The 25,122-nt window shown below is 44.7% G+C and overlaps 2 protein-coding genes across 5 annotated transcripts; both read left to right on the forward strand.

Annotated features, from left to right (window-relative positions):
- Positions 1-466: 466 nt before the first annotated feature.
- On the forward strand, positions 467-3,458 carry LOC125742018 (beta-galactoside-binding lectin-like). Its single transcript, XM_049013600.1, has 4 exons — positions 467-529; positions 1,554-1,630; positions 1,786-1,957; positions 3,056-3,458. Exons 1-4 carry the CDS (start codon positions 524-526, stop codon positions 3,200-3,202), a joined length of 402 nt encoding a protein of 133 aa, XP_048869557.1. The 5' UTR covers positions 467-523; the 3' UTR covers positions 3,203-3,458.
- A 5,915-nt stretch (positions 3,459-9,373) lies between these two features.
- On the forward strand, positions 9,374-24,214 carry LOC125742001 (GTP-binding protein 1-like). Of its 4 annotated transcripts, none has more exons than XM_049013572.1 (14): positions 9,374-9,649; positions 9,952-10,153; positions 12,529-12,640; positions 13,713-13,893; positions 15,690-16,038; positions 16,461-16,584; positions 17,243-17,357; positions 17,530-17,674; positions 18,133-18,315; positions 19,220-19,355; positions 19,609-19,787; positions 20,291-20,455; positions 21,052-21,102; positions 22,052-24,214. In XM_049013572.1, exons 2-14 carry the CDS (start codon positions 9,962-9,964, stop codon positions 22,154-22,156), a joined length of 2,037 nt encoding a protein of 678 aa, XP_048869529.1. In that variant the 5' UTR covers positions 9,374-9,649; positions 9,952-9,961; the 3' UTR covers positions 22,157-24,214. The 4 variants fall into 4 exon arrangements, with proteins under 4 accessions (XP_048869529.1, XP_048869533.1, XP_048869532.1 ...); XM_049013575.1 differs by having other exon boundaries at positions 9,621-9,644; XM_049013573.1 differs by having other exon boundaries at positions 9,647-9,703.
- The last annotated feature ends 908 nt before the right edge of the window (positions 24,215-25,122 follow it).

Consider the following 25,122-nt stretch of genomic DNA (forward strand, 5'->3'; position numbering starts at 1 on the left):
AGATAACTGGGTGGTTAACTGATAATGCTGCCCTCCTACTCCTAAAACGTGCACTTCATTAGTATCAGGTATCTCCCAGACACCGTAGAAAGCTGTCAGGTCCCGCGATTGTTGGCTTCCTAGTCTGTGACGCTGCTGGTTGCCACTGGAATTTGTTGTTTGAAGTTTTGTCATCTCCGTTATTTAATGTATTTTTAATTCAAAACAATGTCATGCTGTTTTAGTTTCAAATTTTAGGATTGTTTGTTACAGTTTGATGCCAATTCTAGAATGAAACAGACACACGCCAATTTGAACCTCATAAATCTTCTGATTAAAAAAAAAATGTTAAAAACAATGGCAAACATTTGGCTCTGGGGGCCAAGTTGCATAGGCGGGACCTGCCTTCTGATTGGTCCGTAAGGGATTGCGCAAAGTGTCTGGGCACGTTCACATCGCAATAAAAAGCGGCTCCGCAGTCAAACGAACCATCCTGGAAGTTACTGATTTTCTGTATTACAATTTGCTCAACATCACTGAGAAGATGAATGTAAGTATCTATTAGATTTTCAGTAGCTGCCTTTCCTAGCTTAACCAGTCATACGAATGATCTCGTGGGAATGGATTAACCCTAACCCAGCTGGATTTTAGCTGGTAATCCTTTCAAATAATTATTTAAATAACAACTAAATGTCATTTTATCACAAGACATAAATTTAACTATGATCAGCCTGATGATGATCTAGTCAGTGCTGGTGAGTCATGGCTGAATTTGATCAATAATTTCGCACCACAGAAATTAACAGTTGAAATATCCTGGTTTTGTAGCTATTAACGAGATTAAACACAAATATTGAACCGATTTAAATTGCCAAAATTTCTGGTGTACATCGCTGTCTACTGGGTATCAACAGTCTGTGATTAGAAGCTGCCTGGCTTACATTTGTGAAAACATGTTACAACCCAAATACAGACTATCAAGCAGACTTTATCGCAGTGTAAGAAGTGTAAGACATTCTAAGACTTAAGTAGAAGTTTATGAGCTGTGCCTGCTGCTCCATGTTCACAGAAGTGTTATACAGTGTATGTAGTATGTGAAAAGGAGAGTCCGATTGAAAACCAAAATGTATTGATGAAAACACATTTTTACTTCTGGACTGATATTTTGCACAGTATATTCGTATCCTTAGTACATTATAATTAGCAAGATGCTTCATTTACAATCTCTGAAAGGGTCTTGGTGGAATATTGTCCCAGACTTCTTTAATCACTATTATATTTCAAATTCGAAAACAAATTCGAAAAAAAATAGCCAGGATGGCAATAATTATCTGGTGCTCCCTCACTACGTACTAAAGAACATAAAATGGCATGAGAAAAGTTTTAATTTAGGCTTGTTAGCGCTGTCAAAATACCACTGTACATATAACTAAATGCTCTAAGTAACTTGTGGGTTGGCTCGGTGGGTAGCACAACAACCTCATGTGTCCAGGGCTGCTGGTTTGATTCCTGTTTTGTATGTGTGCAGTTTCCTTCTGGTCCCTTGTTGACATGGGTTTCCTTATTTTGTTTAGCTGTCACTGATGGACATGGCTGTGAAGGCTGCGAACAAACTGACGATCACAGGTATTCTCACCCTTGACGCCAAGAGGTGAGTCATTTCCCCTCCTATTGCTTTGAGGGTTCAGCCTATGATCGGCTTCCGCCTTTCCCCTACACTGAACTGTCAGTCAGCTACTGCCTCAGGGTCTTCTGTGGACCTCCCCTCCTCACCCCCCTTCTTGACCCCCCCTCCCCCCCCCCCAGGTTCACCATCAATGTTGGCCACGGGGAGAGAAACATTGCCCTGCATTTCGATGCCCGCTTCAACTACCAAGGGGACCGTCGCATCATCATCTTAAACTACAAGCGCGATGGCAACTTTTCCACCGAGAAGAGGATCAAACATTTCTTCTTTCAGCAGGGAAAGGAGTTCCAGGTGAGGCTGCCCGTGTTTGTATCAGCAAGGTACCAAGTTCCATTCCTCCTAGTTTCAAGTTTTATTGTTGCATGTGTTCAGAGGACTTGGATTTTCTTCGGCTACACAAGGATGGAAGTCGTTGTGTCCGAAATCATCCTCTCAAGCATATCTATGCTCTCAACTGCCATAAATAAAGAATTCCACCTTGTGGCATTAGGAATAATCTACAGAACCCCTGAAGGATCTTCTGCAAAATATTAAAATGCTCATACTTCCGTTTGTGTGCTTGATGATTTCACGCACACACCCGAAACTTTAGCGTGGGCCGTACTCTCTAGCAATCCCTTCCGGTACCCAATGCGACATAAACAGTTACATTTACAGTATTTGGCAGACGCCCTTAGCCAGAGCGATTTACATAAGTGCTTTGAGACTCTGCGATGAAATTTCCGATGCTAGCTCAAGGACCCAAGCTATGAATACTATCTCTCTGAAACTACTCTGTTGAGTAGTGCAGATTTTATTTATTTTTTTTAATTCTTAAAAACACACACCAGAAAACCTTTTGTTTTTATTAATACCAATGACTATAAGCGAGTGACAACTATTTAGTTTTAAATTTATTAGTCGATTAATTCTGTCCTTCACACTTTGAACAGACACAATGCAAAGCACACCTTTAATTATAAGATTATGTATTTTTATATGTATTTATTAATATTTACACTGTATCAATTTACCAAAATGAATTGTTTCCGCAAACCACCAATGTTAAACATTAGGGATGGGTAATACCATAGACGTTACTCATGGGGGACAGTGGTGTTTGACCCACGCAATATTTTCCAAAATTCAGCTTTTAAAAATATGAATAAACTTGTCAGGAGAATTCGGTTTTTATCTAACCAAGTAACCGAAGGGAACTTTTTAGCTGATGATTTCAGTTGTATAAGCATAAAGGTATTGAAACGAATGGGTAGCCTATACATAGGTATACCTACAGGAGGTCATACTGGATCATTTGAGAGGAAACTCCTTAGTGAATCAGTATCTGAATGACCTTCAGCAAACATTTTCCACCTCACATTTTTCATTTTCATTTCTTTTTTTTCCCAGATAACAATCACCTTCAACCATGATGAATTTCATGTTACGATCCCTGATGACTACCCGGTGCCATTCCCCAATAGTTTTGGTGATGATCAGTTCAAGTTCATCCAAGTACTGGGGGATATAAGACTCAAGAGCTTCGACATTGAATAAGCAAGTCTACAGGCACTGGATCTGCCCTGTCTGGCTGCTGATTGGCTGTGATCTGTGCCCTATCCTCAATGAAGCTTAACCATGATGCTTATTGTTAACCCCACCAATGCAGTAGTGACTATACTTCGTGCTCCTTCTTGCTATATGCCTCTGTTTGCACAAACCTGTACAACTTCCCCAGCTGGTCTTCTGAAGATATTTTAATGTGAAAATATTTTGACATTTCAGAAGCTTCAATAAATCTCACTGCATTTTGCACTGCTTTCAGTCTTGAATCAGTGGTAATGCCTGGTTTTATTTTGTAGACTCAGGTACGCATATATATATATACATATAAGTATATATATATAACAGTTATTTGCTTTGTGTGAGTGCTAGACTTCTTTGGGATCATGAATTCATTATACATAATTGTTCACTTACTTAAATATAATCTGTAAGAATTTATACATATTGTCACTTTACTGTAATCCATCCATCCATCCATTTTCCAAACCTACTGCGTCGTGGGGGGCCCGGAGCCTATCCCAGAAGCAATGTGCACGAGGCAGGTAACAACCCAGGATGGGGGGCCAGCCCATCGCAGGGCACACTCACACACCATTCATGCGCACATTCAGACCTACGGGCAATTTAGCAACTCCAATTAGCCTCAGCATGTTTTTGGACTGTGGGGGGAAACCGGAGTACCTGGAGGAAACCCCACGACGACATGGGGAGAACATGCAAACTCTGCACATATGTGACCCAGGGGGAGACTCGAACCCAGGACTGTAATTCATATCTGTTGATTTTCTTAACCTAAATAAGAAATGTTCCTTGCCAGCAAAACTCAAAACACATGGTTTCCTTGCTGGAACTATACACTCATGTTGACTTTCCTGCAGAGATTAATTCTTTTTGTTATTCCGCTTGTGACTTGACTATGGCCAGTGAGAGCCAATGAAGCATGTTAGGGCATTCTTAAAGCAAGAAAAAGTTTGGCTGGAAACTACTCTGTCCGTAAAGAACAAATGCAAACTCTTAGAGACTGCCTCTCACGATGAGTGAGTGGGTGATGAAGAGGCTCTGACAGGCTACCTATTGGTCATGACTGAACATGAAGGAGTGACCAAGTAAAATACCACTGTCACTAAATATGCACTTTATAAGACAACTGACGTGTCTGACACAATTCATTTTCAGTAATATTTACTTTTTAATCTACTGTGGTGTATGACACATATTACTTGCCAGTTAAACCCAAACACAAAAGTATCTTACCTATTTCTGATGGCCTGGCCTCATCCATGTATGACTGAGCTACAATGTCAGTGTCAGCATCTGGAATGATTCCTGTTTCACCAGTTTTTGTCAGCTATGTTACTGTCCAGAGGTGATACTGACATGGTGCTTCGCCCCCCCTCTGTGGCACGGATGTGGGATCCGTGGGCTGTGATTCTTTTTTTGATATCCCTGCCCTGTCCGTTATTTTCCCTGTTTGGTCCGCAGGTGTCGCTGGTCATCCTGCCCCATTTCATTATTCCCATATTCATTAGTGCTTGTTAATTGTTTATGACCCTCTGTTACGATGCTTAGTCTAGGGGTAAGGATCGACAGAATGGAATGGGAAAAAGAGAGAAGGAGAGGGAGAAAACAAAAGAGAAGACGAGACAACCAGGGAATGGGAAGAGGGACACGGGAAACACTGGGATCTTTTTTTATAGTTTTTTTTTATGTTTATTCACAGACATGGTACAAACCCCAGGTGCAACAGACTTCAGGAGTGACCAAGGCCAAACCAATAAACAAAAATCACTAACGAACACGTCCCAATCTGATCTAAACCTAAGTGCAAAGAAACAGGTGAAACGAAACAACAATACTAATCCCTGTCTCCCTAACCAAACAACAGATAAATCACATGCGTTCGCAGAAACAAAAAAGCAGTCACTCCTTACACACCGGGACGTACAAACAACACAAAGCAAACACACAGAGTCCAAAATACAGTGTCTGAGAGGGACAGTCGGACGTCCGGCAAGGGATCGAAAATACCAGAGAGCAGTCAGAACCGAAGCGAAAGTACAAAGGGGCAAAGCAAGAAATCAGAAACCAATCGATCAGAACCGTCACACACAAGAAGTCAAATACAATACAGCAACCCAACCAACCAAACACAATGAGCAAAAGCGCTTCCGAGATTGCGAGCTGCGGGCCTCTTCTGCACAGGAACCAGAAGTGACGAACGGTGCATCGGAGGCAGGAGGGAGGCGTGTTCAGGTCCGGGAGGCGGAGTCGAAGGGGTGGCTGACGAACGGCGATCGGGCAGGACGTCCGGAGAACCTACAGGGGAACCCGCCACTCACCTATTCCTAGTTGTTCTTAAGCCTCCAGTGTTGAGTTAAATGTGATGATTCTGTGTGTATATGTGCCTCCCCCTTGCCCTGTTCCTCTGTGTCTTTGAGAGTTTTATATGTGCTGTGTGCCTTATTCATGGTTTGTTTGTTTGTGGACTTCATGTGCTTTACCTGCCTTGTGTACATTAGTTAATCACAGTATTATTCACCCGCCTTGGCTTAGACTCCTTGTGGTCCTTTTATTTCCTGTCTTTTATCTTGATTTTGACTGCTATTAACGCTCCTTCTTCCTCAGCCACAAAGGGGGGTGTTTTTCATTCCTCGATGTAACAGAAAAACCGACGGGCCCAAACAACCCAGCAGGAACCTCAGGAACTGCATTTTTCAGCCAAAAAACAGGAGCATCCTGCCTCTGCCTATCAGCCTGGTAAAGAAAACGCTGAATGGAGCCTGGCGTCTTTATACCTCCACTGACCAGCAGAACCAGTCATTGTTCCAGTCAACAGTGGTGTTGGTGTCCCAAATACACAGTGGTGGTTAGTGACCCAACACACACTGGAAGGGGGTGGATCAGGGAATTGCAAGCGTACGTGACATGGTTTCCATAAACGAAAACTGAAACTAACACTAAAACAATTGATTTAATTTTTTTTTCATAAACTAAAATAGAATAGTTAATGCAGAGGAAATGAAAAACTGAAACTAAACAAAACTAGTAGTAGAAGAACTAAATAATAAATACAAAAAAGATTAAAGATTGAAAAAACGACTGCACACTGTGCTTGCCATCAGCCAGTCAGTTTGCGGATTTCACAAACTGCCCACGCTTCTATTCCACAGAAGTCGGTATGGCTGGTAGGAAGCGGCTGCGTCCTGTGTGGGATTATTTTTAATATAATCCTGAAACTGGAAAAACAAATTTATTGTCAGGTGAGATCTTACCCTGTGGAATACCAAGTAGGTTTAATTGTCATTTCAGCAGTTTACACAGTATACAGTATACAAGCATTATTGTTAAAAAGACAATTGAGCAAACCCCTGGATTTTATTTAACCGGTGCAAGGACAAGAAGGACTGTGGCTTATTTTGGAACAGCTGCTAAGGAAAGACTGTCTCAGGTTCAAGAACCAAAGAGCGTGCCAATTTTGAAACTGGTTCAAGAACTGGACACTCGCTGGAACAGCACCTTGGCAATGCTGCAGTGCTTGGTCAACTAAAGGGAGCCAGTGGGCGCCGCCCTGGTCTGTTTAAAAACTGATGTTAGCCAACTGAGCTCTGAGTGTCATTCAATATATGAGCGTATAGAAGTGCTCAGTCCTTTATGACTAGATGCTGAACAGCTGTCGGAGAAAAGAGGGAGTCCGAGTCAAAAGTGATACCGCTCATGAAAATGCCGAGGCAGCCCTTAAGCTCAAAAATGGCGGGACTGGCAAATGAGAAGGCCGGTCACCTTGCCAATATCCTGATAAGACGAATTCTGGAAAAAATATCTGTATGGGAGACCATGAGTGTTATGACCCTTCTGACTCTGCTGGATTCCAGGTTCAAAAATGTTAATTTCTGCAGCTCCACAAATACCCAAGCATCAGTGAACAGGCTTACAGCAGAATATGTGGCAGTTATGCGGGCGCTCGCCTCTGCTCTGTAGGCAGACTCATCTCCATCTGTGATGCGGCCGGTGATAGTGGTCTCAGGATTCAAGACATTAATTTGCCATTTGTACACCCACAGGCAGTATGGGTACATACTGTAGGAATCTTTGTGCAAAGCTCTTAGAGTCAACAGTAAAGGAGAGAAGTAAGTCAGAATCGGTAATAAACAAACAAATAAATAAGCAAATAGATAAATTAGCAAGAAACTTAGTTTTTTAAACTGTTTTAATTTATTTTTATTTTCTTTATTATAATCGTTTGGCTCGGTATGGTACTTTCCTGGCTTTATTCACAGGTATAATTACTGCTTCTTGCTTTGCGCTGCCTCTTCTCTGGTACCTTGCACTCGGTAAAGCTGATGCACTTAACCCCAGTATGCTGCCATTCAACGTACTTTTTCTCGTTTGCTATACCTGTGCTTAGGCCCACAAATGTAACATTTTTCATGCTTCTATACCTCTGACAGGAGGGCCTCTACCTTGCATTGCTCGAAATCCCTCTTCTTGGTTTGCCTGGCAGCTGACTGGCACCACATCTAAGGCATTCCCCTGCCTAATACCAGGAACAGGGTCCAGCCCACGGCCCCCCTGTGAAACTTAACGACATCACCAAAAATGCAACGCCGCCTAGGCTAACTGCATTTCCTCCTGCTGTACCAATTCATGTTTTGCTCTTGTACTAGAGTGACTCATGTGGTGAACATACAGTGTAGGTGCTCATCTACCAACTACCCGCTACCAACACCAATAAAACAATGTCTGCAGGAGCAGGCCATGACTGGCCTCAAACCCCAGTCTCTCACACCAAGGGCAGCAATATTAATCTAGGTTTTAGAATCGGTACAATAGTATTAATCAGGAATCTAAGAGTAGTACTGGGCCATTTTTGAATAAAATTAAACAGCAAAATGAAGAAGAAAATTACATCTTTATGCAAGTGCAACACGCAGTGAATGTGGGTCTGCTAGGATATGCTGTATTTGCAGACTATACCACCTAGAATTACTGTATCAACAAATAAAACATAATGAACAGTAAATATTACTCTCCTTGTCTAACTCTCTCTCTCTCTCTCTCTCTCTCTCTCTCTCTCTCTCTCACACACACACACACACAGTTACATAGCATACGCTTGTTTACATAGACTGACAGAGTACTCCAGTCATTCAAAACTCTCAAACCATTTTTCTGGAAGGACCTTCTTTTCAGTCCAAAGTTGGTGAGATTTGGTATTGTTTTGTAAATTTCCTCTCTGCCATGCTCTTCCCAATCCTCCTTTGGCCTCCCTGACTGATCTGAAGTGCAAAAATATTGCAAACAAACCATAATATACAGTGAAATACTAGTGCCTTATGCTGATATTCTGTATTAATCATGCAGATAAACCTGAGAACAGAGTAATTTCCAAATCAAAATGAAAGCATTTATCAAAAATGATCCTTTACGTATATTAATGTTGCATTTCTGAATAACCCGATGGCTGACCCTGGGAAGGTTGCCTGTTTAAACTCTTTACGAATTCAATTTCAACTACAGTGATAAAATGTAGATCAAATTGACCTTGATTATGCTATTCTCTTCATGTCATATTTACAGCAGTCTCTCTCTCTCTCAGGAACACAAGCACGTGCTCCCCTTTGCCACTGAAAATCGTCTGCCTCAGTTACAGCATTAGGTAAAGCATGTGGTAATACAGTTATTAAAATACATTTGTATTTTACATTTGTATAGCAATGCAAGTACTTCGTTTCAACGCTTCGTTCAAATGCTGAGCTCTACTGCCACCCTGTGTTCATTTTACGTATCACGTTTTACTGGACTAGTCGCTCTTATGATTTATGATACTTAATAATATGTCGTAATAACAATATGAAGCAAAGAAAATTGTAAAAGAAATCCATTATATTACGGAAACCCGTTAAAAAAACGTGTTTGTAAACGTAACATCATTCATCATGCTAAATATGTATATATGTTGCTAGATATAAAATTCCCCACATTCTTCCTAGTTTTGTCACCCAAGGAACCTAATTACCATTACAGCGCATGTGCACAGTAGCAGCTGATCTTGCATCAGTGGCGGTCCAACACCACGTCATCACGCCCACGCAAACAATATTGTTTGCGACTTTCGGTAAACGTAGTGCGCATGCCGATCGTACGTTACCACGAATGCATTAACATCCATGTAGAAGTTAACAATTAACATGTATGGAAAACAGCATTTACGCCCAAGGTCTAAAACAGACGCTAAGCACTGCTTTAAAGAGATGGGGAACTAAATATTCGCTAAATCGGGTAGAGATATAGTAGACATGAGTGGTTTAAATATTCATATTTGACGCCAAAGGGGGCGTGGAAATTCAAAATTTTATTTCTGATATATGGTATCTTTTAAATAATTAATTAAGGGGCGTGTTGGTTACGTCAGCCAATAGGCAGCGCTGAATGAGTAAGGTAACGGCGGCGTTTATACTGATTTGTATGGTGTTACCTGTCCACAGTAAAGCGGTATTGATCATATTTATGTCCATTTTCACATCTTTTAATATTTATTTTATTAGTAGATATTTAAAGGAAAGTACACAAAGGTAGAATTTTTTACGAAGGCACCGGTTAGCTAGCAAGTTAGGTTGCTGGCTTGCTATCGCCGGACGCTGTTCAGCTGACATTAGTGTCAGGCGAGTTGTGTGTTGAATTAACCGTCCTGTTGGCCCGATAGCTTCCATACAGTCTGTCCTTTTTTCTCGTGTTTAAAGGTCGGAGGTGATGGCGTCCGTGGCAGCGAAAGAGCCGAACTTAAGCCCGGCTCCGATAGCACCCTCCGCGGAGTCCCTGGTCCCTGCTAGCATGTTCGCGCCGGGCCGGGGATGTGGCGATGACGTACACGGCGCGGACAGCTTCGAGGACGGCGAGACCTTCAACGGCGAGGCCGGGGATCACCTGGACTTCAGCAGCAAGGTAGGCCGCATCTGTTACACTCACCGGGGCTGTGTTTTGTAACTAAACCCCGACGTGGCTGCTTGCGTGGCCCATTATTTCGTGCCTCTGACGGATCTTAACAAAGTAACATCGCGACGTCCTGTGCCGACCCGGTATGGTTATAACCCTCGGTATAGGACGCTGCTTCTGCAGAAAAAGCCTTAAGATGAATGACACGTCTTGAGTCGCCATGGTTGTTGACTTGGGCATTAGTTGAATGATATGCTTAATCGTGCGACAATTTCAGTGTTAACTTTTCCAGTGGCCTTATGAGAACACCTGTCACTTTCGAGTGACGAGGAATTCTGACGTATTTAATTCTCGTATAATTTTCAACAAAGTTTAAAAAAGTTACACGATTGTTTAAATGTTTACTATTTTTGAAAAAAAGCTCAACTTTGTATTTCTGTTACGATTTCGAGGGGAGGAGATAAATGTTTGGGTTTACTGTTACATCATCCGAAACTCAGCTGCAAATGCGATCCTTATTGAGAACTTAGTGCTTCCAGGAACTTGGCTTAACTGAAAGTGCCGTCAGTGACTGCATGCGAAGTTAATTATCAGGTTATATCAATAAAACACGAAGCTGATTTCAGACCGAAATGATTTGATGTCTCACACTTGGATTGTTACAAGTATTGTTATAAGCGAGGTCAGGTTATCAATGTCTACTGGTGCCTTAGATGGGTACATGGGATGCAGTGGAGGCTCAGGTTTCATGTAACCTGTATGGTACTTCACGTGGGCCCGGGGGATACAGATCCTGTATTGAAATTACTTTCTGGGGACACTAACTAGCGTTCAGGCTGTAATTTCAGCTAAGCTGTATAATGGATGGAAAAGGATCAGGATATAGCGTAGTGGTTTATGGTTTAACTGAACTCTTTGCACCTCTTGGGCTGTTTGTGTGGATAACTTAAGTGATATATGTGTCGTGTCTGTATTTTTGACAGTTATGCCAGTACTGATTCCTGTAGTCAGAGACCTGGTTCTTAAGCTTTCGGGAAGCTGCCCTTTGCTTCTGATGCTTACCACCGAGTTTACAGGGCTTTTCGCTAAGTGATAGTCTGTTTCTCCTTTTCATGGAGCTCTGATATGTATAGGAATGTCTTTATGAAGTGGAACTGCTAAATCTGTCTCAAGGATTGTGTTATTTAAGAAAAGGGTCACTCGTTACCTGGAGGTTGTGAATTTTCCAGTAGTCATACCGGAGCAGGTGTAACTCTGTCCACGAAACTGTGGTGTGTGTGCTAGTTTTGGGATGAGTAACTTTCTTGTAGTGTTTTGATTGATAATGCAGTAATAGTAAAACTGTGCCTGACAACCACATGCTTTCAGCCCCTGCGTAAACAGCAGATGACCCTGTGACCAGCCTTCTGGGTATGTGTGTCTTGTGCCGAAATATGTGGAGTCCACAACTTAAGCTGTATGTCCTGAATAATTATGCTTGTCTGTAATGTTCAATCATTAAATCCCTGTTTGGTCACCCAGCTAGAATAATTTGGAAATGGGTTGATTTTGCTCCTTTAAAAACTCTTAGATAATTGATTTCAAATGATTGTCAGCTGTACTTCCACTCAATCCTTTAGTCTGTGTGCTTGTGGAAGGGTTGTGTTTATTGTTGTTTGAAAACACATCTGCTTGCTCGGTTGTCTGCTTTGGTAATAGATGGCAGGTCACTTTGTGTGAGGGGACAATCAGATAGTCCTGTGCCAAGATTTGAGGGGCGTGCCACTGAATATGGGCACGCATTGCTCTGTGAACTCAAACTGATGAAACATTTGGGATTCCTGATGAAATCTGGCATGTGACTGATGCAAGTCAGGCCTAACCTTGTTGACTGGTTGGGTGTCGTGTTTCTTTCATGTAGGGCTCTGGTATGCAGTGGTTTCGTCTCTTTAGCACAGTATTTCAGCAGAGATTGGAAATGTTGCCGTCTGGGATGTGACTCATGGTGATTGTGGGGTGTCTTAAGCAGGACACTGGTGCCTCTCTTTGTCTCTCAGCTCGGCTGTGGTCCTTTGCAGTATTTCTTAATGCGAACCTCCCTGGGCAGCCAGGCATACAGGCTGTGGCCTACTCTACTAGTGGTGGTTTTTGAATCCAGTCCTCATCCCTCTCCAGTCTAGCATATAAGTGGTGGGTTAGAGCAAAAATATGGACAGGCTGGTAGAGAGGCTGAGCATTTACCTTATAGCTGCCAGTCTTCAGGAATGGACCTGTGGAGAATTGTGGGGGTGAGCAAGTTGCAGAAAGGCAAACTGAACCGGAAAGTTTGTATAAAAATGGACGACGACTTGCAGCGTTTTTCATATTAATGACATCCGCCTGTCTGTCTCCTTCCCCCGGTCCAGCTTGCTCTGGTGAGCCCCAATGGGGTGCAGTATGACTCGCTCCTGCGGCAGCTGCGGGATCGCATGGAAGAGGGCTGCGGAGAGACCATCTATGTGGTGGGCGTGGGCTCTGGTAAGGACACCTGGAGCAGGCTCCACGCCCTCCCAGCCATCCCGGCTGTGCCTCTGCGCCATCACCAGTGAGGACGTGGTGAATTTCAGAGACTGTGTGTGTGTGTGTGTGTGTGTGTGTGTGCGTGTGTGTGTGTGTGTGCATGCACGCTTATAATTATTACATTATGGACACCAGATTTTCCCACACTGTGATGATAACCTTAAACTTTTTACCTTGTAGGGAACAATAACCTACATTTTCTAAAAGTCTGTGAATGCAATCATAAAATTAAGAATTCCCAAAATCTTGTAGTGTTTGGTTGCCTTTTGATTAAAGTTAGGGCTCGGTTGGGGTTAAGGTTGTTCTAGTCAGGATTAGAGTTATGCCCATAGAAATGAATGGAGAGTCCCCTTAAAGGTATCTAGCCTGTGTGTGTTTACAGGGACACAGGTCAGCTTAGGGCCATTTACCTGAAGCTCCTGCTGTTTGCTTGGTAACACACCCTTATATTTTATGGTGCTCTGTCTGCCTCAGCCAGTAGAGTAAACTCCTTGGTATCTCCCTGCTGATCTCGGGTGGAGGCATTGGGCTCTCAGCTCCACCCTAACTTCCACTGTAAAAACAGAAGTCCTCCTGGCCTCCTTTCCCTGACCTAACAGCACACTCTGAGACATCCACCTATCTGGGCCTCTGCGACTGGCACAGTCTGTGTGATTCTGTCTTGGTTCGTCTCCCACATATGGCACCTTCTGGTTGAACGCCAAGCTGTGCCTGTTTAATATTACATTTTCTCGAGGGTGTCAGACCTCCGTCAGCTTCATCTTATCAGAGGCTCAGTCATTTTCCCCACTGGTTTCTTTATCCACTCCCCTTACTGTTGTATCTCTTCACCTTTGTCTTGTCTCTTACTGGTCGATGTGAGTTTGGGGGTGGATAGGTTCCTGTGAATGATCTGTGTGCAGAGCAGTGGAGCTCTGTCAGCAAGCAGCCTCTGCTGTGCTGTGATTGGCGGGCTACCTACGAGCAGCCTATACTGAGCTCTGATTGGCCGGATTGCTGCCTGTCAATGATCCGCCTCCGTCTCTCGCAGATGGTGGAGACTACGGTCTGTCAGAGGCAGACATGGAGGCCTCTGTAGCCACGGTACGGTCGCTGACTGAGCAGCTGGACGCTGACCTCATTCTGCTGCGCGAGCGGACCGAGGCAGGAGGCCGCGTGCGCGACTTCCTCATCCGCCGCAGAGTGGGAGAGGCAGACTTCCTGGAGGTCAGGTGAGTGCAGGAAGGGCAGGCCGGGGTTTGAGTTGTAACAGCTCCAGCGTTCCAGGACCTGATGAACAAGCAGGTGCGGTAAGATTCAAACAATGACCGTGGATGAATGATGACGAAGGTATGGGAATTCCTCCTGATTCCTTAGCTTTCTGTCTATGAGGTCATAACACTCTGTGGGACAGGGGGGGAACAGGTGACTCCATGTGTCCTGATGTTTTCATTATCCACTCCTGCCCTTTATTACAGAAAATTAATGTACAGTACTGTGCAAAAGTCGTAGGCAGTCAATGAAAATGTTTAAATGATCTTCCTCTTGTAAAACTGTCTCTCAAATGTGTCATCTTAGCCATTTCAAAACCTCTCATAAAGTTACCCCCAGTGTTTGAATCAACTGTTTAGTACATCAATGCATTTTTTTTACTTGCCCACCTCATTGAGTTAAGAAATAGTTAGTTAATGAATGGATCAGATGGAGAAATGTAATTAATATTGTCGGTCTTGTTACAGTTCACGATATTACACTGCGAATTTGTTCTAACGCGACTGATATATTAGTATCCAAGTCCAATGTGACACAGAGTTGCAGTTGTATTTGCTAAATTTTAAGTCAGAGAGAAAAGCACAATGCGAACTACAACACAATATGGTGAGAATCTCTTAGTGAGAAACACTGCTTGCTATGCAAATGAACAATGGTCATTGTACTATTTAGGAATGAATTGTTCTTTTGAACCGGTTTTTTTCAGTGTATCAGGCGAACGAGTTTTCAAATGTAAATTAATTGAACTTGATGTACATCCACGCATTGCGCCAGTCAGAGTCTCAGATTATAAAAATCTAAAAATATTTGACAAATTATTGTATAAAACCCTTTTTAATTCATGTGCACTTGCTTTTTGTGGACTGTCTGTAGCCATGCTGCCTTCAGTGCCCCCCACAGACCACAATCCGTCGTGTGTATGCCGAGTGTGTCCCCGGCCCCATGCTGCTCTCTACTCCTGACTCTTGGCGAGTTCGCCGTGTTTGGTTGAAGCGGTCGGTTTATAGGCAATTTTCATGAGACTCATAAACCCACACAAGAAGTTTATGATATCATTTATTAATGAATTATGATCGTTTGATTTAAAATGCTTATAGTTAATTATTAACCACTTGTATCACTGTTTTTATAATTTAATTCATAAGTTTATTGAACCTCGGAGTAACATTCCCCTAACTCTGTTTTTCTCCTTGGATGTGTGTATTTTAGAATGCAATTTTAGTGATTGCGAGTCTTTTCAGGAACCCATTAGTCATGTTTTAGCCAGACTGACTGTATATAGAATGGCTGAGGTGGCTCTAAGGAGAGGTTTGGAAACCTGGGCAGTGTTTATATAGTCATCCAATAAGATGTCAGTAACATTTTAGAGAAAGGAAGAAATTATTTTTTTGTGTTCCTGTTAACTAGCATATGTTCTAATGTTAAACAAATCTTTGAAGCAAGAATATACTTAAACATTTGCTTTCACTATTTGACACTTCTGCACAGTACTGTAAATTATAGTTAAAGAGAAAGTGAGCCGTTAGGTTAGGAGGCTGGATCGTAGCCCAGAATTCCCACGTTTCCAGTCTGACTTTGAGGACCTGCTACTAGAGACAAACACAGGGAGGTTGAAGGTGTCGCGGTGCCTTCCGGCAGGTTCTGGCCCAGTGTGGTGCAGTTTGGTGATGCGGCATACTTCTGCTTGTGTGAGGAGCCATCGTGATGGCCTCCCTTAGCCTTCTGAGTAAGAGCGGAGGCTGCCGTGTCTTCCCAGGGTGGCAGTGGTGGGTAACGTGGATGCGGGCAAGAGCACCCTACTGGGCGTGCTGACGCACGGCGAGCTGGATAACGGACGCGGCTTCGCACGCCAGAAACTGTTCCGGCACAAGCACGAGATGGAGAGCGGGCGCACCAGCAGCGTGGGCAACGACATCCTGGGCTTCGACCAGGAGGGCCAGGTGGTCAACAAGCCTGATAGTCACGGCGGCAGCCTGGACTGGACCAAGATCTGCGAGAAGTCCTCCAAGGTGATCACCTTCATCGACCTGGCTGGCCACGAGAAGTACCTGAAGACCACAGTCTTCGGCATGACGGGCCACCTGCCAGACTTCTGCATGCTGATGGTGAGTCACAAGAGCATAACCTTCATCGTCATCATCATTTTGGCAGCACGCGCATTATACATGGAGATTCCCTGACATTAATGTTGCTCTGCTCCATTTACATCTTCTCCTTACTCTCCAAAGAAAATAATTTGTTTCAGATGGTTGATGGCTTTTCAGTCGATGTTATTAATTTGGCTTTAACATTTAATCTTATTTGAAGCTCGTTCAGCCGACGTGAAGCTGAACTCGGGGTTGTTTGTGCTCCTGGGAAGTGTAGTCCAAACCTCACATGTCTTTTGTGTAAAGAAATATTTTCTGCTTGCTATCCTCTGGTCTGCATTAGCGATATTGTGTGAGTCAGGGCAGCTGTTACGGAAGGTGTTAAGGGGTAACCCCCCCCCCCCCCCATCCCCTGACTGTTTGGCTCTATTTGTGTGCAGGTGGGAAGCAATGCTGGGATTGTGGGAATGACAAAGGAGCACCTCGGCCTGGCCCTAGCTCTCAATGTTCCCGTTTTTGTGGTGGTGACTAAGATCGACATGTGCCCGGCCAACATCCTCCAAGGTGAGAGGGAATGAGCGGGTGCTGGTCAGGCACGCTCTGTTTCCTGAGAGGTGATCAAACTTCTCCATAGGCTGGACCTTCCCAGCCCTGCTGCCCGCAGCCTGCTGTTCATGCTGGTTTCCCCACTTCCTAAATCGCGGGCACCTTCACCGTTGTGGGAGAGACCTGCATTAGTTCGGCTAGGGAAACGCCTTATATAGAGTGCTTGAGTGCCTTGGTAAAATTTGGGGGGGGGGGGGGGGGGTTTAAGCATTTCCATTTACCTTCCAGAACAAAAGATACACCCCCAGGCAACCAAAATATCTTGGGTCATTAAGCTCTTAGTCTTGCAGTAGCTGTTCATGTGCCTCTGATTATTTTGAAGCCAATGAAATTTTTGACCTTATTTATGGAGAAAACTGGCCACATAACAGTTAATCTGGGTGCTGTGTTCGGAATGATCTGCTGCCCTTATTGAAAATTATGGAAAATGGGTTTCATCCGATTAGTTTAACTCCTGGAGAATTGCAGTAGCTTTGTGTCATATTATATTGGTAGAACTGTGTAGTGAGAAGATGATTGCTCTCGATTTTGGTTGTTTTAATCCCTGCAGTCCCCTGAATGGTTTCTGCCCAGGCACGGTTTGTGAGAACGTTTCTGCATGTGTGTATCTTCACAGAAACTCTCAAGCTGTTACAGAGGTTACTGAAGTCACCAGGGTGCAGGAAGATCCCCGTTCTGGTGCAGAACAAGGACGACGTCATCGTCACTGCGTCCAACTTCAGCTCGGAAAGGTTGTCACCAGACTGCAACTGTGTTCCTCCTCCACTTAGCTCAGAAGGTCTCCTGATGCCCGTGGTCTGCTGGTCCCCCTCGTTCAGCCAGTGTTGAGATCTCGCCCATCATTCTGATCTTCTCTCCATCCTCGGGCCAGGCCTTTGCGGTAACCCTCATCTCTTCCCACAGGATGTGTCCCATCTTCCAGATCTCCAATGTGACCGGCGAGAACATGGACCTGCTTAAGATGTTCCTCAACCTGCTGTCCTCCAGGACGTCGTACAGTGACGAGGAGCCCGCCGAGTTTCAGATTGACGACACGTACTCCGTGCCGGTCAGTTTCACCTTGAGTATGACCTCCCAGAAACGAGTGTGACCCATTTACCCCCAGGGCACCTGCCATCTGATGCTCAGGCTGGCCTGAAGTCCACCACATAGTCTCAAGACTCTTTAGACCTAATCTATGGATGTAATGATGTTTTGTTCTCAATCAGGAGGCTGTACTGAAGGTTTAATGTACTGGTTTGTTGTGACAATGGAGCAGGGCTTATTCTATATTCTTATTCTTATTCTATTTATAAGGTGTGGCCTATAAAAGTGGTCAAAATACAAAGGGGGCAGCCTTCTCATTAGCCAATGATATAATGTTTTGATTCAGTGAGTGACAGGGGTGAGGCACTTCAGGGGCCAATCATGTTTCAGCTGGGGCCAGTGCCCATGTGACCCTGTCCCTGTATAAACCGCTGTGATGGAGATGTCAGTGTGACCCAGACCCTGCTGGTTGGCTCCTAGGGCGTGGGCACTGTGGTGTCTGGGACCACGTTACGCGGGTTGATCCGGCTGAATGACATCCTGCTGCTGGGCCCAGACCCCCTGGGAAACTTCATCCCTATCGCAGTCAAGTCCATCCACCGCAAGAGGATGCCGGTGACAGAGGTCCGAGGGGGCCAGACGGCCTCTTTCGCCTTGAAGAAGGTCAGGTGTCACCCCTTATTTCCCAGTCACTTGCCACTGAATTACACATAGTGCATGAGCCAGACATTGTGCCCATTTTAAGGGGGGATTAGATGCTCAAGCAAAACTATTTGCCGGCGTAGCTATAATGTGAGGAAAATAAACATAGTAGCATCCCAGCCAGATTGAGGCCTATCCTGATGCCCTTTGCTGCCCAGGGAGGGAGGGAGGGATGGATGGATGGATGGATGGATGGATGGATGGATGGAGGGGTGGGTGGAAAGGAGAGAAGCTTTAATATAAGACAAGAACTTAATATTGGCTGGATAAACTTTCAGATTGTCACAGATCACTGTGAACTAGGGAATCATTCTGCATTATGATGAATAACAAACACACCCCGATTATCCCCAAAGAGCCCATTTAAGCTATATGTATAGATTGGTAAATTGGTCTTAATATACTGAGCTGAACAGAGTGGAGCTCCATTAGGAAAGGAGAAATCTTGTGTTCAGACGTTGCGTTCGTGAGCAGCCGGGCATTGCGGTTCTGCCAATTAAGGTCCTTGATAATCCCTGACAGAGTAATACTACGCTTTTTAGATTCCATGTAGGTACCGGGGATTTTTCCATTGACGTCCATGGGGTGCAACCCGCAGACTAATCAGTTCTCTATACAGCTCGGTAACTTACAGTGATGACACTAAGCTCACTTTGTTCCTCTGCGTTGGCTTCTGTAGTGATAGGAGGGTGATGTGGCACACAGAGGATGTTGTCTGTTATGTTTGGGGCCTTAGTGGTTCTTTGCTTTTCTGCTAAAACGGTGTTGAGGAAATGGGTAGTTTGTTCTTCAGTCTGCTCACGACAGACCTGACGGTTCTCATTGTGTTTCTCTGATGCCTCCATATTTTCATATTTTTTTTCAGATCAAGCGATCGTCCATCAGGAAGGGCATGGTGATGGTGTCTCCCAAGTTGAGCCCGCAGGCCTCTTGGGAGTTCGAGGCAGAGATTCTGGTGCTGCATCACCCGACCACCATCTCGCCGAGATACCAGGCCATGGGTGAGCACGGTCATGCTGTGGTGGGGTCACTTGGCTAGGCTGATGCTACGCTACACTACATTATGCTAATGCTAGGCTATGCTTTGCTAGGCTATGCTACTTACATGGGTGAAACCCCAGTCACACTCGCATACCAGCCACCATCCACTACTCTGATCAGCTCTATCTCATCTTTATGTGTCCTTGTTTCTTGGTATTGTGTCAATTGGTGTCACACCGCTACTTAACTCTTTTTGTGTTCTGTGGGTCCCAGTGCATTGTGGGAGCATCAGGCAGACAGCAACTATCCTAAGCATGAATAGAGACTGTCTGAGGACAGGAGATAAGGCCACCGTGCACTTCCGCTTCATTAAGACCCCTGAGTACCTGCACACGGAACAGAGGCTGGTCTTCAGGGAAGGCAGGACCAAGGCTGTGGGCACCATCACCAAGGTTAGGGGGACTGGGTCTAAAGGCTGGCAGTAAAGTGATAAAGGACACTCCGGAATGAGGCTTTCGAACTGTATTTTCATTCTACAGTCACTAGTTAAAGGAATTTGACCGTTTTATAAATTGTCTTCTTTTTAATATCCTGCGCTAAATAGCCCCCAGCGTGACATAATTCTCTGATGCACAGCAGCTGGTCAATGGAAAGCTGTAATTGCTTTTCTGATTAACCAGTGTTATTTAGTCTTTTTAAGTAGTCTGTTAGTCTTTTTTTTTGGGGGGGGGGATTCTATGATTGTGAAGGAGTGCTGCACTCCACTTTCTTGCCAGTAGATGGGGCTACGCCAGCTGGTTACTTACTGCAGGTTGATGCTCATTCGAATCCTTGCTGGCTAGGCTTATTTTCCCATGTTCGTGCCGGGCAGAAAACTGGATAGTCACAAATTAGGTTTGCAGCACATCCTGCAGTAGTCTCAGACACCCTAATAGATGCTTGTCTTCTGAGACAGCTGCTGCAATCGACCAATAACCTGCCCTCCAATGCCAAGCCACCACAAATGAAGATGCAGTCAGTGAAGAAAGCTCCGCCTCGCCGGGAGGACAGCTCGGCAGCAGCCAATGAGGAGCTGGGCCCTCAGGGGCGGCCAGCCAGTCCACACTCCACACAGCAGCAGGTGAGAGGGGGGTGGAGTCAGGCCAGGAGAGATGAGATTTAAACTACATGAATGTTCTTTTGGCTAGTCAGTTGCCATGAAGAGGCGCTCGTCTGCTTCTCCCTAAAACGGCAGAGACATAAGTAGACTTGAGAGAGAGAGAAGGGGGTTTCCTCACAGGGGGAGGGCAGATTTGAGGTGGGGCCTGAAAGCTTGAGCTCACTAGCGCCCCCTTTCAGTGTCACGGCCATGCACATGGTTCGCTGTGAGTGCTGGTCAACCCCCCCCCCCCCAGTCTCCCGCCAGAGACAGAAGCCAGATCACCGGAGACCAGCGGCTTCTTATCTCGCCTGCAGCTCCTTCTGTCAGTTCCAACCTGCTGGTTAATCTCTGTCTCTCTCCCCTCCCCCCACCCATAAAACCATACATCTTATTCATTATTTTCTCACCCCCTTTCATATCCATTTTCTTTGGCCTTTGCCACATTCACATCTCCTGCCGTTGTTCCTTCCTTTCCATACTTTTCCCGCTTTTCCCACGCCCCGTCTCGTTTTTACTCCCTTCCCAACACGTTACCTTGCCTTCGTGCTTCCGTGTCTCGTGGCTTGGCACGTTAGGCAGTGCTGGAGGAAGATTCACAGACTAAAGATGGCAACAAAGAGAACAAGGTAAAGGAAAAACAAAAGTGTGCCTAAATTAGTGTTTTATGGATGTCAGCCCATATGCCATATTTCTTGCCAAGATGCTTTGTGATTGGCTCTGAGAGACGACCCAGGAACTGGCAGTGGCTTATGGGAAGTGATGGCAGGTGGCTTTCTTGACACTGACCTTGGCAAGTGCTGTGCATGACACACCTCCAGTAGTGCAGAAACATTTTAAAGCCATAACTTTTGCAGAGCATTATGGGCTTCTTCCCCCATACAATGCTAAAGTTAAATTGTCTTAAAGCACTTGAATAATTATATAATACACTGAGTTTTGTACTTGGTTGTTTGCTCTGAAATCTTGTTACTTGTATGTTACTCCAGCCGTAATTTCAATTAGACAGGAACCTTGAGTATTAAATGCTGCCTGTTTGCTTGGGTCACTATAGTTCGACTTAAGTGTTGGTGAATAAAGGCTGGTCCATACACCACACGTGTACTAGCAGACGTCCACTCGAACGTTTGTGACGTGTTTGAGGACATTCTGCACATAACTGATTTGCTAGCATCCACTTTAAATACCAATATGAATGCTCTTGGCTAGCGTTTATAGTTTGCAAACCCTAGAGACCATTTAAAAGGTAATAAAACGCTTGCATACAGACTTGAATTGAAAATCTCACGCCAGTCAGCTGACCCAAGTTGCCAACTCCTGTGAGCTGGCTCTCTGAACTTGTGAAACGGAGAAACGGGCACAGACCTCACCTGTGATGCGTCACCTGTGATGAATATCAGAATAATAATTAATAAAGATATAAATGTAACACGTCGTACGCTTGTGCAAAGTATGCAGCTTGATCCAAGAGCTATAATCGTTTCCATGGAGACATAAGTGTTGCCCTTGTGCGGGGAAGAATGAACACTGACAATGGACACTGACACGGTGTAATTTTATTCTGCTCCTCTTTTTCAGCCAAAGTCAGGAGGTGGAGGGAGAAGAAGAGGCGGCCAGCGACATAAAGGCAAATCTCTAACAAACTCAACAGCGACCCCTGCAGGTGGAGTAGGGGGATGTTAAGTCACACCCATTCTCCCTGCTTTTCAGTCTTTTCTATCCTCTATTAGGTATCTCTACCCACAAGTGCAGCATTTCAAAGCAGAACACCCCCCCCCCCCATTCCCCACTCCAGCTCCCCCTACTGTGTGGTCAGAGTTCACTCTGTCAGGGATGCCTGACTCTGGTCTTCGTTATTGCACACTGCTTTCAGAAAGGTGTGGTAGTGGTCTGCACCTTGGGCACAGGCGCCTTTGCCGGTCTGTATTCCCTCTTAACTGATTTTTTTTTTACGGAAGTCAGTTCTTATTTTTGCACAGTCTTAATTGGATTAAAAAGGAGAAACATGTACTGCGTAGTGGCTCCCTCTTCTGGCCGGTGAGTGCGGTGCACAGAGTAAAGGCCCTGCTGTCAGAGATCCCCCCAGTGGCCGACAGGGACAGCAGGGCAGGCACAGAGGTGGACGTTTGACTGTAAATAATCATGAATAAACGTTCATCTCCGAACTCCCTTTGCCACATTCAACCTAGTTCTGCTTCAGGAGGCTTGTGACCTTTTATATAATAAATGTTTTCATAAAAAAAAAAAAGGATAGAATCTTGTAGAAATAAAACAAAAACTAAATTCCTGTCGTCATGTTCCTCATGCGTTAATGAGGTTTTTTTTTTTTTCCCTGGGCCTCTCTCAGCCAGATGTTCTGAATGTGTAATTAGCAGCAGGCTCCTAACCCCACTTGCTGACGAGGGACTGCCCGCGCTTCACATGGAGCTTCCTGTGTAGTGAGCCAGCTGCTGATGGCAGGCCAAAGCATGCGTCGAACTCCGGGTGTGCGGTTTAGGGCCACTGGTATGGTCACTTTTGGTCGGAATGGAAAACCGATCTGTAGTAGGAAGTATAGCTATGGCATGTGAGGTCCACCGGTGTAGCAATAGGCTGGGAGTCTTTGCCAGTTCCCACGCTGCTCCCGGCAGGCGTGGTACATGTCTGAGCACCTTGGGAATGTGTGTTGGCAGACGTGATGTGGGGGTGCTGTTTTTAGAGGGAGAAGATATCTAATGAAACAGATAACAGTGCCTTGAAATGTAGGTTTGGACTCCGATTTGAGGCAATCAGTGCTCTTTCAGCAACTCGTTTGGGTGCAGGGCTGTAACAGGTCATAGTCATGTACCCACGTCTTCTCATTAATCTCGTGGGACGCCGGGTTGTCTGCTAAGCTGGGTTGATGGGCCGTCAGTAGCACGGTTGGTGCTATATGCCTGAAATAAAACGTTTGGGCACAGGCAGCCTGCCCAGTGGTTTTCAGTGGGCAATCAAGACTTTGGTCCAGGTTCTTCAGACCTAGAAGGCTTCGTTCCAGGTGTAACTGAGAACACAGTTGGCCCCTTCTGAGAGGGCAGGGCGGTCGGAGTTCGGTATCGGGCTGGCCGATGTACTGAATGCGCAGAGTGGTCGAGTGAATTGGTTCTGGATAATACACTTTGGAAGTTCCTTTTATTAGTTCGGGGGGGGGGGGGGGGGTAGCTTTTAAATTTGTTGTTTTTTTGATCAGTAGTTTACGAAGACAGCAGTATGGGGTCCAGCACAGATCGTTGTCTTATGCCTTAATTGAAAGTAAGGCTTCAGTTTACTGTGTGCTGTTGATGATGTTCCCATTTAAGCTTCCACCCGCTTGATGCAGAAGAGCGACACCGTTCAGCGGGTTCATGTTCTGTAGTGAAGGAAGGGGAAGGTCGGCGGTCTTTAAACTGATGCGATGTGAATAGTTACCCAGCATCGAGATGTTAGACTGTTCAGAGATTTTTATCATTGTTTTCTAATAATAATTTTTATTAGTTTGTGCATAGTGGTTTTTGTTTTACAAGGAAAGGGCTCTGAAAGTGGAATGTGTTGGCTGTGAAAGGCTTTTATCCTGAACATAGACTGCCAGGCATTTTTTTTTATTGCATGATTTATTTTTTTGAGAAGGACAAAAACAATTCTATGTATGTATGTATAAAAAGGAGGTTTAAAATGCCATTAAAACTTAAAAGTTGTGTGGATTTGTGTTGTACATCCTTTTCAATAAATTATCGAGTACCAACATATGGTCCTCCATCTCTAATTTTTTGAGTAAAATGCATAATATTGATGCCTCTTTTTTCTATAAACCATTAATTCTCTCTCTAATTGGAGTTCTGGAGTTTGTCTGAAACGCTGTTTTATGCGATAAGTGAGAGTTGTGGAGCACTTTACCGGTTATGACCCACCTGAATTTCTGACATTCCTAGTTTTGCAGGCTCTGAGTTCTTGGCCCGTTGGCTTGCCCTGCGAGCTGGTGAACGACAGCGATAAGAAGCGTGTTTGAAAACACACAGGCTCTCCTGGGCACAGGGCCCGAGCCCATTGAATACACACTAGTCTGACTTGCTCTAATTGAGACCCACTCTATATCTTAATTATGACAAATGTATAAATAGTAATTATGATTAGGAGAGTGTTTGGCTCAGCAGGCTAATCCTCTGTGCCTATGATTGGAAGGTTGCCGGTTTGAGCCCAGCCTCTCCTGTATAGTCACGTCTGTGGGCCCTTGAGTGAGGCCCTTAACCCCCAGCTCTATGGCTACTGCTGCAGGTGGCTGCCCTTCACTGGCAAGCTTGCCTCACCTACGTGTGTGTCATGGAGAGCAAGACAGGGTAGGCAACAAGAGTTTCCCCACAGCAATCAATAAAATGTCATTGTTCTATGCTAATACTGATGTGATATAACTATCAAGGGCTCTTTTTGCACCTCTGTTTAAAAACAATCTTCCACTGAATCTGGAATCTGGATATTTCAAGGCTGTTAAGAGTAATGACCGTGCACCAGATGATTTCTACCCCATCCATGACATCATGAAAAGATGTCGCCTGGGGCTGAGTAGTGATGCAGTTTTCAGCGTATCGTTCGAAAGTCCGCAGAGGTGAAGAAGCAGCTTGGTGGCGGAGGAAAGAGACCTTGGAATGTTCTCGGAG

The sequence above is a fragment of the Brienomyrus brachyistius genome, chromosome 5 (assembly GCF_023856365.1).
Source record: "Brienomyrus brachyistius isolate T26 chromosome 5, BBRACH_0.4, whole genome shotgun sequence".
Lineage (NCBI taxonomy): Eukaryota > Metazoa > Chordata > Actinopteri > Osteoglossiformes > Mormyridae > Brienomyrus > Brienomyrus brachyistius.